Source organism: Meleagris gallopavo, chromosome 5 (assembly GCF_905368555.1).
Source record: "Meleagris gallopavo chromosome 5, MGAL_WU_HG_1.1, whole genome shotgun sequence".
Taxonomy (NCBI): Eukaryota; Metazoa; Chordata; class Aves; order Galliformes; family Phasianidae; genus Meleagris; species Meleagris gallopavo.
This window is the reverse complement of record NC_139408.1, coordinates 29,310,990-29,325,818: the sequence shown is the minus strand read 5'-3', so window position 1 is coordinate 29,325,818 and position 14,829 is coordinate 29,310,990. Positions and strand designations below refer to the sequence as shown.

The following is a 14,829-nucleotide window of genomic DNA, read 5'->3' as shown; positions in this document are numbered from 1 at the left end:
TTGGATGGGGCCCTGGGCAGCCTGGTCTAGTATTAAATGGGGAGGTTGGTGGCCCTGCATGTGGTAGGGGGGGTTGGAGATTCATGATCCTTGATGTCCCTTCCAACCCTGGCCATTCTGTGATTCTGTTATACCACTATAGAAATAGCTGGAGATGTTCAAGTGATTGACATTCTCACTATCTTCACCTGCCCCTTGCTACTAAATTAATTTGACAAAAGATTTTCTATCAGTGTTTGCTATAGATTCACTAATGGAGCCTCCCCCCAGCAGTTTCTCGCATTGTGGCACTTGTAGCTTACCCAAAAACACCAGAGCTTCAGCAACTCTGAAGACACCGACAACATACAAAGATTAGATTTGTTGCCCAGACACAAACCGAGTAACAGTTAGTGCAACACTAACTCCCTCCTGCTTCTCTTTCAGTAATTCAATTTATGTATGAAGTTACACAGATCTTCCAAAAGGAATTTGAAAAAGAAATTCAAACTTCAGAATTTCATCTTTAAATTGTCACCTCAGGAAATGCCAACAAGAACTGTGGCCACTAACACGGGACGTTTCATCACATGAAGACAGGGTCAAGGGATAAGAAACAAACCATCCCTTGTCTTTGCTCTTGCCACACACATCACATCCAGGTGCTAATCTTGAGAGATACAATTGGACCTATTGGTCTATCCTCATGTGACTGCATGATACATTCTCAAGCTGAGATCTGGGGCTTTTTAATAGCCGGAGCTCACAGAGAGATCAGTCTTCCTCTGTTCACCCACATGCTGTGTGTGCAAGACATAACTTTTGAGAACTGTAAATATTTTCAGCTGGATCAACCATTTGAGCAGATATTTTTACCAATAAAAGAAAAAACAAATTTTGTCCTTTTGTTGCCTGTCAGGGGCTAATTAAGCAATTAAAAAACAGTAGGATGTGGTTTACTGACAAATTCTGTCATTGCTCTGCAGCACTGGCAACACATCTTATCACGGGCAGATGTCTCCTATGGAATTTGCTCTCTTATTTTTTGCCAAATCCCAGTTTTATTGACCTTCAGAACACAACATAAATCAGCACACACTGTTTTGTTTTCATCTGCAGCTATTTGGGAAGTTTTGTATTTCATCCCAAATCATCTGCAGCAGAGCTCTGTGATGCGTATTGATGTTCTTGCTCTATCACTTCTAACCTATTTCAAGCGTTTCTCAGAAGCAGCTGTCAAAGTAGTATCTGGTATAAAAGCAATGAAGCTTTTATAAATCTGATTTCTGCTACCAAGGTGTTGGGAAATGGCTGCGAGAGCAGGGCAGACATGAGGCTGTGTACGAGCATAACTAGTGCGGCAGCACAGGGTGCATTCTCATGAGAAAGCATTAGGAGTTAAGATAGGAGGCACAACATCCTTGGGCAGCCTGTAAACAGCAGGCCTTAAACAGCAGGCCTACATCCGCAGCTATGCTCTGTGGATATGTGGGGGGCTGATAAGCGGATGAGCTCAGTGGCAGGGGTGAATGCTGGCTGAGCATTGGTTAAAGCTAGGCAGCCCACCTAGACGCCCACCTTGTGCTCCAATAGTAGGTGAACACATGTGTAGTAGAATCATATATAAACTCTGTGTGTGCAGCAATAAGATGAAGCTTGATCACTCATATTGAGTACTGTCGTGCTTCCCCGCTTGAGAACAATCTGATTAGGACGCTATCCGCGGCAATTGGCGCCCGAACAGCGAAGGACCTGATGGAAGATTGATTTGGGAGCGGACGGACAAGCGCACCGGCATCGCAGCGGCCGAGCCGGGGGGCAGCATCGCCTAGACCGACCAAAAGGGGTCTGCACGGGATCCGGAGGGCACGGAACGGAGCTCCGATGACAGTGGACGCTGCGTGCGGTGAGACGCGGATTGCAGTGCACCATGGAAAGTGAGGTAGCCCTAGATTTTTTAAGATGCTTCTTAGAGAAGCGAGGGGTAGAGTCTGTGACTCTAAAGCAATTGCCTGGGTTGCTAGCCTATGGTAAAGGGGAAGAGTTCTTTGCTCGTTCTCAGGATATTCTAGGAGAGAAGGAATGGCACAAGTTAGGGGATGTCCTTTGGTATAAGGTAATTGATGACAACAAAGGGGCTAAAAAACTAATGAAGCCCTGGAGAGATGTGATAACTTGTATCAGGAGGTATAGGTTAGAACGGCAGGAAGCTGCCTCAGCTTTGCGCCAGTTAGAAAGTCTGCCCGAAGACGCTAGGCGCTTAAAGGTCGGGGGGGATTACGTTCCGATACCCTCCTCGGGAGGACCAGCTCCGCTCCGCACTTACGGCCTCTCGCAGGCAGGGGCTTCAGCGATCCCGTCTGCCTCCCCCAGGGACGATATAGAGGAAGAAAGTGAGGATGAGGGGCTGGAAAAACTGGATTGTGAGGTTAAAATATTAACAGAGCGGTTACGTAATCTGGAAATCTGTATGCGGGTCCTGTCCTACCGATAGCGCCTGTTGCTCCACCGACTCATCCGGCAGCGCCGCCCGACTGAACTGCGGAGAAATCGTTTCGCGCGCCCGCACCGCTCTGCCGGATGGGGGGTGAGCAGTCGGAACTATGGGGAATTCACTAACAAAGGAGCAGCAAGTAAATCTTGAAGCCTTACAGTTAGTTTTAACGTTTCAGAATCAGCCTGTATCTACCTCAGCATTAGTTACTTTTCTCAAATGGTTAAGCAAAAATGTCCCTGAATTTCTGAAAACTGCATTCTCTTTTTATGGTGAACTTTGGGACGAAATTGGTGCAAAACTCCGGGAGGCTTCTATTACTAAAGACAGAACGACTGCTAAACTTTTATCTGTTTGGCACCAGACAATGGAAGGGCTTAAACAAATTCGACAAGGAACACTTTCTTCCGACTATTCGCCATCGCCCTCCCTCCCACCCCCGCCGCTGCCCCTCCGTGCAGCGGACAGCCCTGGTCCGGATTCGATCAGCGGCTCCGACCCCGCCCCTGACCGTGGGGAAGAGAAACTCCGACCCCCCCCATCGCCGCTGCCCTCGGTTCCGCCTCCGGCGCTCATCCCGCTCCCGCCCTCCGCTCCGCCCCTGACGCTCGCCGCGGCGCTCCTACCCTCCGCCTCGCCGTGACGCTGATGTCCTCCGCTCCGCCCCTGACGCTCGCCGCGGCGCTCCTACCCTCCGCCCCGCCGTGACGCTAATGTCCTGCGCTCCGCCCCTGTCGCTCGCTGCGCCGCTCCCGCCTCTGACCCGCCGAGGAGCTTCATCAGTACCTGCTATAACCTTGCATCATTCAGATGATGACCCTATTTGAATTCCTGCTCGCAGTGTTCACCCTTGGCGCAGAAGCACTACCTGAACCACACCAAATCAACCCGCGGCAACACATGTGGGTCACCTGCGCTAAATCAGCAGGCCGGACCAACCTCTGCTTAGCGCTTGTTTCTGCCACTGATCCCTTCCAAACTTGTTTTGAAGGGATGCTGTTTCTCAATGATTCTAACTTTTCTGCTTACTCCACAGGACATGCATGACATCCACTCTAAACACACGGGTAGCTTTAGTTGTCCTTATACCAAGGGCTGTTGCTGGGAGTAGGTATTATAACTATTAGTATAGTATAGTTATTGGTACTGTAAAACGCTTACTTGAGGAAAAAAAAAGAAGGAAAAAAAAAAAAAAAAAAAAAAAAAAAAAAAGGGAAGAAAAAGATGTGAAACAATGAGAAAGTCTGAAACCAAGTTTGAAACGACCATGAACTCATAATGATTGGGATTGTGTGCTTCTTATTGCTTTGTAACTTGTTGTATTGCAAATAGCAACAGTAGTAATGGTGGTTGTGTGTTTTTTTAATTTTTATTTTAATAACAGATTGAATGTTATAGTAACAGGATTTAATGTTACCAATGCTGGAATCTATGGAAATAGCTATTTTAATGTATTAGTAGCACTAAGACAAAACCTGGAAAGGAATCCCAGGCAAAGGGATGGCCCTATATTATAGAATGATTAACTCTCTTTCATCCCACTAATCAGGAATTTAAAATATGATTATGCAGCACCTGAGACAAAGGCGCACGCTAAGAATGTTAACCTTGATAGTTTATTCTGCAAGCAGCTGTTCCATTTGGCCTCTGTATCACGCACTGGCCATGCAGATGCAGTGTACAAATGGAAAATACCCTTCGGACCCTGAGAAGAATAAAAGCAAGAGAGAATCTGGGGTGGGTGAGAGAGGAAAAGTGCACCTTGAAGCAGGGGACGCCCTGCTCGCACTGCCTATCGCATTCGCCACCACCATGTTTTTTATCTCTCTCTTTCGGCAGATTGTTGGTTCTCGAGGGTCTGTAAATAATAATGCCCATAGTTCTATCTGGCATGCAAAAGTTGCCCAACTATGAATTCTCTATTAGCTAGAGGTATAACCATGAGCATTCTAAAAGCATCTGTTGTACAAATCTTAGTGGTCTTTCAAAACCAATATATCAGAATACATTAAAGTTGAAGATCTCTTTCAAGGCAGTGAGAGATTAACACAGAACGTATCCCTCCAGGATTTATTTCCAGGTTGCAGAAAGTTGGGCTGCAGACCAAACACGTGTTTGTTCTTTTTAGCAGTTAAAGATTTCTTTTCTTGTCATGATATTATGTTTGCCTTGTTTCCTTTCTCACACTAACAGTATTGTCAATTGAGGCCTTGATTGAGTTATAATGATTGTATTATTAATATAATCAGTGTTCTATAGCATGGTAGAAGTTGTCGGTATCTTCAGTGACAATCTCAATGTACTGCGTCCCCTTCTAAAGGGCACCGATCCTGCCGCCTGCGTTTCGGTGACAACAGAGCAGCAGCATCTTACTGAAACTCTTGGGCATCTTATTGCGACACAGGCCATTGATCGCTGTGAGCCATCTCTCCCCATAGATATCACTATCCTAAGTGGCCACGGGCAACTGCTGGGTGCACTGACACAGTGCAAAAAGAAAAAGGGGGAGAGACCAGACATAAAGGTGCTGGAACGGCTGTTTATGAGCTTTTCAAGGATACGTAAGACATAATCTGTGTTTCCGTTAACAGCACTTCAGAACAAAGTGCATGCTTGATAGAATGACTAAGTGTCTCCTTGCCATGGGACCCCCAAGAGCTGGATCTCCTGGGTTCCCAGGCAATAGGAAATGCTTCAGCGGGATGGAATCAAACATGCTTTTGGTTCGGACGATCGCACCAGGCCCTTAGTGCTCAAGCAAGTATCCTTAAGCGACTGTGGGATTATGCGGATAACCCTTTTTTTCGACACAACAGGATGGACGGTGGTCTCCCCCCATAATGAACAGGAATTCTCGGTATGGGGGGCATATTGCGGTTACAGCAACCAAACCGGGGAAGGAGGTAACCTACGACCGTGGTATGGATATGGAGCAAGCTTTTCCGAAGACGATTCCCAACATGCGCTGTGGAATAATGACTCGGCTAAGGCCTTACCCCCGGGTGTATTTTTAATATGCGGTGACCGAACTTGGGCAGGCATTCCTGCCAATGTCCAAGGAGGACCTTGCTATCTTGGACAATTAGCACTGTTCGCTCCCCAACATCGTCAGTGGCTTAATGTCGCCTCTGGTCTGCATAAGGCCAGGCAACGGCGGAGTATACGCCGCCTGACACCAGATTGCAACGATAACGTTGATTTATGGTCAGCTACTGCCCGGGTGTTCGCTTCGGCTCTCACACCAGGCGTAGCTGCGGCCCGAGCGTTAAAACAGTTAGAAAACCTAGCATGTTGGTCAGCGAAACAGGCTAACGAGACCACCTTAGTTCTGACATCTATGTTATCTGATATGAATAGTCTTAGGCACGCTTTGCTACAAAATCGCGCGGCAATTGACTTTCTGCTTTTAGCACAAGGGCATGGCTGTGAGGACTTTGAGGGAATGTGTTGCTTTAACCTTTCGGACCATAGTCAGTCCATACATGAACAACTTCAATGGTTAAAGAGACATACGCAAAAGATTCAAATTGACAAAAACCCATTTGATGATTGGCTAAAATCCCTATTTGGAGGACTGTCCCCGTGGCTCACAGCATTAATCAAAGAAGGCTTGTGTTGGCTATTGCTTATTCTAGTTGTGCTTTTACACTTTTAGTATATAGTTGTATAATGAGGAGTATTGACAAAGTCACACAGAAAGTTATGCTCGTGCAAAAAGAAAAAGGGGGAATTGTTGGGAAATGGCTGCGAGAGCAGGGCAGACATGAGGCTGTGTACGAGCATAACTAGTGCGGCAGCACAGGGTGCATTCTCATGAGAAAGCATTAGGAGTTAAGATAGGAGGCACAACATCCTTGGGCAGCCTGTAAACAGCAGGCCTTAAACAGCAGGCCTACATCCGCAGCTATGCTCTGTGGATATGTGGGGGGCTGATAAGCGGATGAGCTCAGTGGCAGGGGTGAATGCTGGCTGAGCATTGGTTAAAGCTAGGCAGCCCACCTAGACGCCCACCTTGTGCTCCAATAGTAGGTGAACACATGTGTAGTAGAATCATATATAAACTCTGTGTGTGCAGCAATAAGATGAAGCTTGATCACTCATATTGAGTACTGTCGTGCTTCCCCGCTTGAGAACAATCTGATTAGGACGCTATCCGCGGCACCAAGGTAGCACCAAGTCCTTGAAACAAGATAAGAAGATATCCTTTGAATGTGAAATCATATATTGCACTTCTTGCTCTATGTAAAATTGTTTAATTACAAAACAGGAAAAATTTAACAACCAGAGGACACACACTATTGGACTATTAAAGCAAAAAGTATAATGTCTCTTACAAGGCATTTCCAACATGAAATATCTTATCTTAAAGGCAGCATTGTGTTTCCTTTATTTAGCTTTTATGGTGAGCAGTCCTGGACCACATTTCAGAAGAGATTGAATCTTTCAAAAAAAATCTGGTCACAAAGCTCAAATTAATCTTACTTTGTCTCTGTAAGACTGCCCTGAATAGCGTGCTACAAGAAAGACAAAAGATATCAAGGGCCTGGAGCACATCCAAACAAGGGCAACAAATCTGTGAAGGGTCTGGAGCACAGTTCTTATGAGGAGCAGCTGGGGAACAGCGATTGTTTAGTCTGAAGGAGAGGAGGCTCAGGGGAGACCTTATCGCTCTCTACAGATCCCTGCAAGGAGGTTGTGGTTGCTTCTCTCAGGTAACAGCAATAAGATCAGAGAGAATGACCTTAAGTTGTGCAGATTGGATATTTGGAAAAATTTCTTCTCAGAACGAGTGGTGAGGTATTGGAACAGGCTGCCAGGGAGGCGGTGGAATCATCATCCCTGGAGGTTTTCAAGAACAGGGTAGATGTGGCACTTAGGGACATGGTTTAGTGGGCATGGTGGTGATGGGTTGATGGACTAGATAATCTTACTGGTCTTTTCCACCTTAATGATTCCATGACTCATGATTCTCTGGGTGTTCCTGCTCGAGCAGGGGTGGAACCAGATGGACCCAGAAACCCCATGGCAGCCTCAGCCATCCTGTGGCTTCTTCAATCATGTGAGGAGGAATACCGTAGCAGTCTGTCTCCCTCACAGAATGCTGAGTTTGCTTTGCTCTGTCTCAGATAAAGCAGGGCAACATAATGTTGTCACACATACTGCAGAAACTTACACCATTCTGATGCTTCCAAATTTAAGCTTAAACCTGAAGCAATTTTCAATTGTGCAGTATTTGCCTACTGACTTCTTAAAAGATCCAATCAAAAAATTCAGTAACAAAATTGGCAAATATCATGAAAAGAACATTAAAAAAAAAAAAACATAAAGCTATATGTATATATGTATATGTAAAACAGATACTGATTGTATTATATTATTTTATGGTAGAAGAAATATAAACTTGTGCAACAGCATTTCCTAATGAGATCCTTATTTCCAGACAAAAAAGGTGGCCAACCTATTTCCAGAGGGAACAAATTAGGAACAAGGGGCAGCATCTGAGAGTAATAGAACAGAAAAAGGATCTGGAATTTCATGGGAGGTCTATGTAGAGAATTACAGAGTATCCCTGGAATGGGACATTGCAGTTGTAGAACAGTTTCCTTTTTTTTTTCCTAAACAAAAGACCTACAACTAGAAAATTATAGTGAGGGATGAACAAGATTACTCAAGCTAGAACTGAGGAAAACTGCGAAAAAGAATGAGAGAAAGGAAGCAGCTAAGTGCTGTTAATCAAGAAAGAAGGCCATGTAGAGACTGGTGCTGCAAAGAGCCTGCTGTTCTACCCTGACATCTCACCTAAATATGAAGAATGTTTGTTTTATACCAACCATTTGTAGTCACAAGAAAAAATTATATTAACAAAAAACAAAAACAAAAAACAAACAAACAAAAAAAAAAACCTGTTATTTGAACTTGAGGAGTTTTAGCAAGAGATATCAACATCAGTCTCCCACATGAGTCCTGAGCAATTTGTTTTCTGGGCATGCTGTTAGTTTTGCCATGAAATATTTTCAAGGATTTTAGTTTTGTATGTATGAAGCAACAAAAACATCCTGAAACTTATTTTCTTTTCCAGGAAATAGAACTCCTGTTTGGAAAGACAGCAGTACATATGCCTTATGAGCTGAAAATGACAATACAGATCCAAAGACAGAGCTCACAACAGCAAGTTTTTGCATATAATGCAGAATGAGATGCCTGAGATAGGCAGGAATGTCTGTCTAAAAAGAGTCTCTAATTATTAAAGTTTCAAAATAAAAGTGTAAGCCATACTGATCATACCTGTACATTTTTGTATGATTTTTTTTTTTTATTTCTAACTGCTAAAAAGCAAACTTGTGTATAAAATTTCAGTTATTTATGGAAATTTATTTAGTGTAAATTAAAAGCAAATTATGATGCTTTTAAACTGAAAACCTGATCAGATGTTTTACATCCAAAGCTGATATGTACTCTTTACTGTATTCTGACTTTACAGACTGAAAACTTCATACTCTTTATAGCCTAAAGGGAGGGATGTTTTCAAAGATGTGTAAGCCATTTGAAGGTTTGCAGTCAATAAAATTCCTATGACAAAAGTGGTACGTGCATGGGTGTAAAGAAGCATATCTCCTTCTCTACAACTTAGCCCCTGATAAAGACAAGCCAGACTCAGCACGTGTACACTAGCACTATGCTGCATTTGACCTAATATATCCTGCCAGCACAGACAAGCAGCCATGGTCCACAACACCCCAGGATGGTGGATGTTTGCTCAGCAGCAAGCACAGGCAGAGAAAACAAACTAGCTGCGTACATCTGTGTCAGCACATACAGTCAGCACTTCTGAAGATCCTAGCTGTCTTATACCACTCCCACTTTCAAAATGCACTCCTATGAGGTAGTTAAATGGCTCTCCAGGCTCCTATATGCCTGTTGTCAGCCTGAAGCTATTCCATAGGGATGAACTTACTGGACCTACCATCAGCAGGGAGGAGGCCAGTGGCAACTGCAGGTGGCCTATACTCAGCATTAGATCCACCCATCATATTCCAAGGTCTGGACAATACAAGACTTACAAGTGTTCAAAAGAATTCACAAAGGTTGTTTTAATAGCAATAAAAACTTGTAAAAAGAAGGAAAAAAAAAGCTGGCAAGTAACTTAGTTATTTACTATTTTATAAAATAGAAAACAGATAAAGCATACAGATAATTCAGGAAATATTTTTTTTTCACAAAAGGAATTTGTGAAAAATTGATACAAGATCTTCTCACAACTGCAGATCATGAAACACTGACTGAATTAGACAGATATTCACCCTCTGTTTGGATGGCTACTAAAAAGATGTAAATGAATGAAACCTTAAATAGAAGGTTTCTAATGCTTCAGTGCTTCTTTTTTTTTCCTACTCTGCACAAGAAAAAAAGCCCAGCTCTCTAATTAGAAAAAAAAAAAAAAAAAAAAAACAAGCAAACATAAAGCATTCATTTCTGTTAAATCTGTCTTCATTCAAAATCTAAGATGAAAGCACAAAGTGCCACAGTGTACACTGTCCTCAGATAAGGCTCAAAGTAGAAAGTACGCATGTTCTTGGTTGTGATTTTTTGGACCTATGCGTATACCACTCTATTACACAGACCAGCTCTCCCAGCTTATGGTTATTGTTCTGTGATAATATGATATGACAAGTCCAGATGCTTAAACTGTTGCAGCAATCAGAAGACTGAGAGAAATAAATTACTTTAAAGGACACACTTAATTCAATTTATAGTGCATTTGGCACTGTACGAGGTATGGAATTTCTAGCTGAGCATGACACAGAAACCATTGAATGCTCTAGGGAACTTTGCAAGTCAACTAGTGTAAGGCAGAGGACACTATAATAAATCTGGAATTCTTTATATCTGTTAATCAACAATCTCAGCATCGCATTGTTATCACACGTTGTATTACTCTAGATTTGCCTAGTCTTGAAATAATTCGCAAAAACTCTGTGAGAAATTCACCAGTGCTACGTAGACACAGTCTTTTTATTCCATTCTGAATTTCAAAGATGCATGTAACACGAACCTCGGAGAGTAATAATGTTGCTGCATAACCAAAGTCTTTCCTAATTATATATCATACATCTACTTCATGTTCAGCCATCTTTGATAATAAATCAGTGCGTGAAGACCATCCATTCATGTAACCACTGACTTACATTTATTTTATACTCCTGCGCATACTGAGACAAGAAGAAAGTAATTTAAGTTATTATTAAGGCTGTACAGCCATATATGTGAGCTGCTTATGTCTTCTCCTGATTAAGAGGAACTTTCAGTTCTGCGGCTAGGACATATAACTACGTCTACATGTATCTACATATACGTGTGTGTGTGTGTGTATTTCTATTCCAAAATCTATCAGAATTAAGTGTTTATTGAAATGCCTGATTCACATGCCTGCAAGAAAATGTGAAAGGAGTTTTATTTTTATGGCAATGTTTCTGCCAATGGTCATTTTCAGGATCTGCACTATTTTAGCTTCTTCATTCCCAATAGATAAAAGGTTTAGTTCCACTGTACAGTTGGAACAGTTAGCAGCACTATTCTACAGACATGTTTATATTATTGTTACATCTGGAGGGATAGATACTATCACAGAGTGAGACTAGACTTTTCCCTTACCTTCAGAACTGAAGAAACAGTTCCAGACTGTCTCCCTGCCCGTGTCTTTCCTCTGTGTGTGAAACAGCATTTCCTCCTGTAATTTAGCCTTCTCATTCACTAACTATAAAATACAAAAAAAGTTGCCCAGAGAGGTTGTGGAGTCTCTCCTATGAGGAGGAGGGCTACCAGATGAGCAAAATCCAGGAGCCTAATGGAATAAGGCACACAACAAGGACAAGATCATGGATAGGCAATGATTGTTTAAGAAGGTCTAACGGGGAGAAGGCTAAGAAGAACCCATAGTTACTTGAAGGGAGCTACAAAGATTACACGCTCTTTTTGCTAATGGCATCTGGTAAAACTCAAGAAAATAGGTACAAGGTGTGATTTAGGTGGCTCAGACTGGATAGTAGAAAAAACATCATTTTTACCAGTAAGGTAGTCACTGGAACAGTTAGCCAACAAGGTTAAGAAATCTTATATCTGAGAGGTTTTTCAAACTTCAGCAGATAAAACTATGACTGATCTGACTGCTTTGGCAATAGTACTGCTTCGTGGGGAAACCTTCTGTGGTCCTTTATAATAAGCATTTCTGTGATTCTGGCATAAATTTGCATGTTTCTTCTAGAAACGATATTTAAAATGTTTTTTCTTTGTCTTCCAGTAGAAAACTTTTCTATCCAAAACAGGTCAGTAAAGCACATCTAATCACTCAATTTCTCAGCCAAAGGAACGAGAACTGACTAATTTCTGCTAAATTAAAACGTCACCATTGTTTCCTTAGATAAAAATAGAAAAGAATTTTAACACTATTACTTTTTCTAGGTTTTTCAGAAAGCACTTACCATCACAACAAAATTAATTACAATTCAACATAGTTTTCCATGAACAGAAACAAACATTTTCCTACTGCACTCAAGTTTGCTTCCACTAATGTTCGCTGTGAAGAGTGTGTTTCTTTTTGCTGTTCTATTTTAGTAGTGATTGCTTCTGTACAGATGTGCTGGAAAATGCTTTTCCCTAGGGAAGCCAGCGTGATTTTTATACTAGGCAAAAATCAGACATCTTTAGGAAATAAGATCGGATAAATATGTGGGGATTACATTCTGTAAAAGGACAAGTCTGGAGCCCTTTTCCTGACCTTACATCAGCGACCTAATACTGCAAAGCAATCTACTAGCCATTTTAAGACAGCAAAGTAAGAGACTTATTCAAAGTAAGCCAGTAGTCCTGCCCTGAAAACAGTGTTTTCTCACAGATACATTTCCAAAACATTATTACATATGTACATAATGCTACTGCTACAGATCATGGACATATCTTTCAAAGTGGAGAAGCTCATGAGGTTGAAGTGACAGTCTTTCAGGTAGTTTGGTTTAGGAAGAGTATGCTACAGTCCACATAGGACAGACTGTATGAAGGAATCATAAGTGGCATATACTTAATGGAAGCAGCAGCTTTGAGAAAGTTACTAGTTTATCTGGTGGCCTAACTAGCTGATGCTTCTGGCATGGTATGTCCACTACACAGGAAATTCCAGTTCACTGAGGCCAATACCAATGTCACTTCTGTATCACGTGTAAGAAGAGCAACAGTTTTTATAAGGTTTTTTTTGCATAAAAGGAAAACAAGTCTACATATCAAATACCAGTATGGACAAATTGTACAAAAATTAAGGAAATAGGAGGGGAAAAAAAAGGCAAAACAATTTATTTTTTTTTAAACAAAAGCTGTACAGAACTCAGAAAAGCTCCAGAAAATGGACTTTAAGAACGTCCAAACTTATTAATCAAACAATTGAGCTGAAAGATAGGATAACAAACAAGGAACCCTACAAATTAAACAAATGTGAAAGCAGCTTTTAGGTAAAGTTTATTATTCTCTTGCATTTCAAAAATCTTCTGTACCTGGGATCAATATCAAAACAGTAAAATCTTCTTTTCAATCACTTTCTTGCTTAGCCTCCACTTTACAAGGAAAGGGACAGGACTGAGTGATGCACAGGGTGCTACTGTAAGACAGTGATGTTCCAGAAGTTATTCATAAGAACAAACTTACTCTAGCAGACTACGACTTATTTTTTTGCATATTCTAATTAGGCTCTAGTTTCCTGACACTGAACATGAGTTTCCATCCAGTAGTATCTGAAGATGTGCAGGCTCGTTAAATTCAGGTTGCCTTATCTTAGATGTTTGTTTACCTATACTGTACTAAAGGGCTAGATCCTCTAAGATGTTCAAGCACCAACGTGAAATTGATGGAATGTCAGTGTCCAAATATTTTTGTAGATTTTATTCTCGAGGCATTTCAAAAACATCTGTGTTTTCAGCAGTTATTTTACTCCCCATTTTTAGCCTATCAGTACTATTAGGCCATCCAAACATTTCTGTGAAGGAAAAAAAGCATCACAGCATTTTTATTTTTATTTTCAGCGCAACCTAGAGTTTTAATACTGCATTACCAGCAGTAAATTTCAGAACTTGTACTTTAGCTTTCATATTGAATTGACTTTTGTCATTCACTAATACTTCTTGTTATATTTATTTGAATGTATTTGAAAGAGCTTGGCCCCACCAACACCATTTACTGTCTGTGAAATGAGCGGGTGTGAGTATCCCAACTCCAAGATGGTACATGACAGGCGTTCAATTTGTGGCCTGTGGGCTGCATGCAGCCTGCCCCTCGCCCCATGCTGTAAAGGTGGCAGCTATTCCCAGCAGAGCAGCCCAGGCACACATCTACTGCCCACCAACAACCAAACCATCAGCGTGCTGTTAGAACTGAGTCGACTGAAACCAGGGCACAGGGAGGGCAGTGCTGTGCAGTGCTGCTTCATGTGATGGCAAATAATTGTATGCATTTTGATACAATGGCCAAACACAGTACTCTGAACAGCAAAGAATATGCAAGCCCTTGATTTCTGTTTTGATAAAGGAATTTGAAAACAGGTGTCAAAATTGAAAAAAAAAAAAAAAAAAAAAGAAAATCATCAATTTATGTTTCTGAGACCATTTCCAATTGATGTAAATTTTCAGTGCAAACTTGCAAATAGAAAGTATTAAGTATCTGATCGCAACTCTACTCCAAAATCTGATCGTGTCTCTTTCATAGAGACTAGACTTTTTCATAATCCCACTCTCAAAGAAAGAAATATCCTTCACATCACAATCACACCTTATTCATGCCATCACTTCTTGGCAGCATGCACATTTTGAAAAATAACTGTCAAGGAAAAAGTACAGGAAGAGTAAAATTTCATAAAAAAATCTCTGATAAACACCTGTAGAGCTCACTAAGAATTGCAACCACTGCCACTGAACCCAACTAATGCATTGGTTTAACAAAAACAGGGTCAAATATCCCAATAGGTTTATATTCTTGTTCCTTTTGTGTTTTGTTTTAGCATTTTAAGAAAAATATTAAAAATTAAGATGTTGTGTTACTTATATATTAACAATATCCTATATTTTACAATAGCTGCTCTGAAAGTAAGGTGAAAGTAATGCCTCCTGTTTAATTGTGCCGGCTTGTAATGTCAGAGGCAGATGGTGGTGGTATGGCAGTAGAGGTTGAACCTCCCCACCAATATTCCATGACGTGTTGTTGCCATGCAACAGATGGCAGCAGAGGGGCAGTCTGACAAAATGGTGTCTAAAATTTGGAAGTGTGGATGAAGTGTAGAACTGAATTCCTCCATGCAGAAAAAAATGGCACCCATTGAC

At 41.6% G+C, this 14,829-nt stretch overlaps 1 protein-coding gene across 1 annotated transcript; it reads left to right on the top strand.

The window, feature by feature from the left end:
• Positions 1 to 1,279: 1,279 nt before the first annotated feature.
• LOC146544302 (syncytin-A-like) lies at positions 1,280 to 9,054 on the top strand. Its single transcript, XM_085225040.1, has one exon. It carries the CDS (start codon positions 5,163 to 5,165, stop codon positions 6,126 to 6,128), a length of 966 nt encoding a protein of 321 aa, XP_085081166.1. The 5' UTR covers positions 1,280 to 5,162; the 3' UTR covers positions 6,129 to 9,054.
• The last annotated feature ends 5,775 nt before the right edge of the window (positions 9,055 to 14,829 follow it).

Excerpts from the sequence above, each read along its gene's own strand:
- LOC146544302 (XM_085225040.1), top strand. The coding sequence starts at position 5,163 with ATGCTTCAGCGGGATGGAATCAAACATGCTTTTGGTTCGGACGATCGC.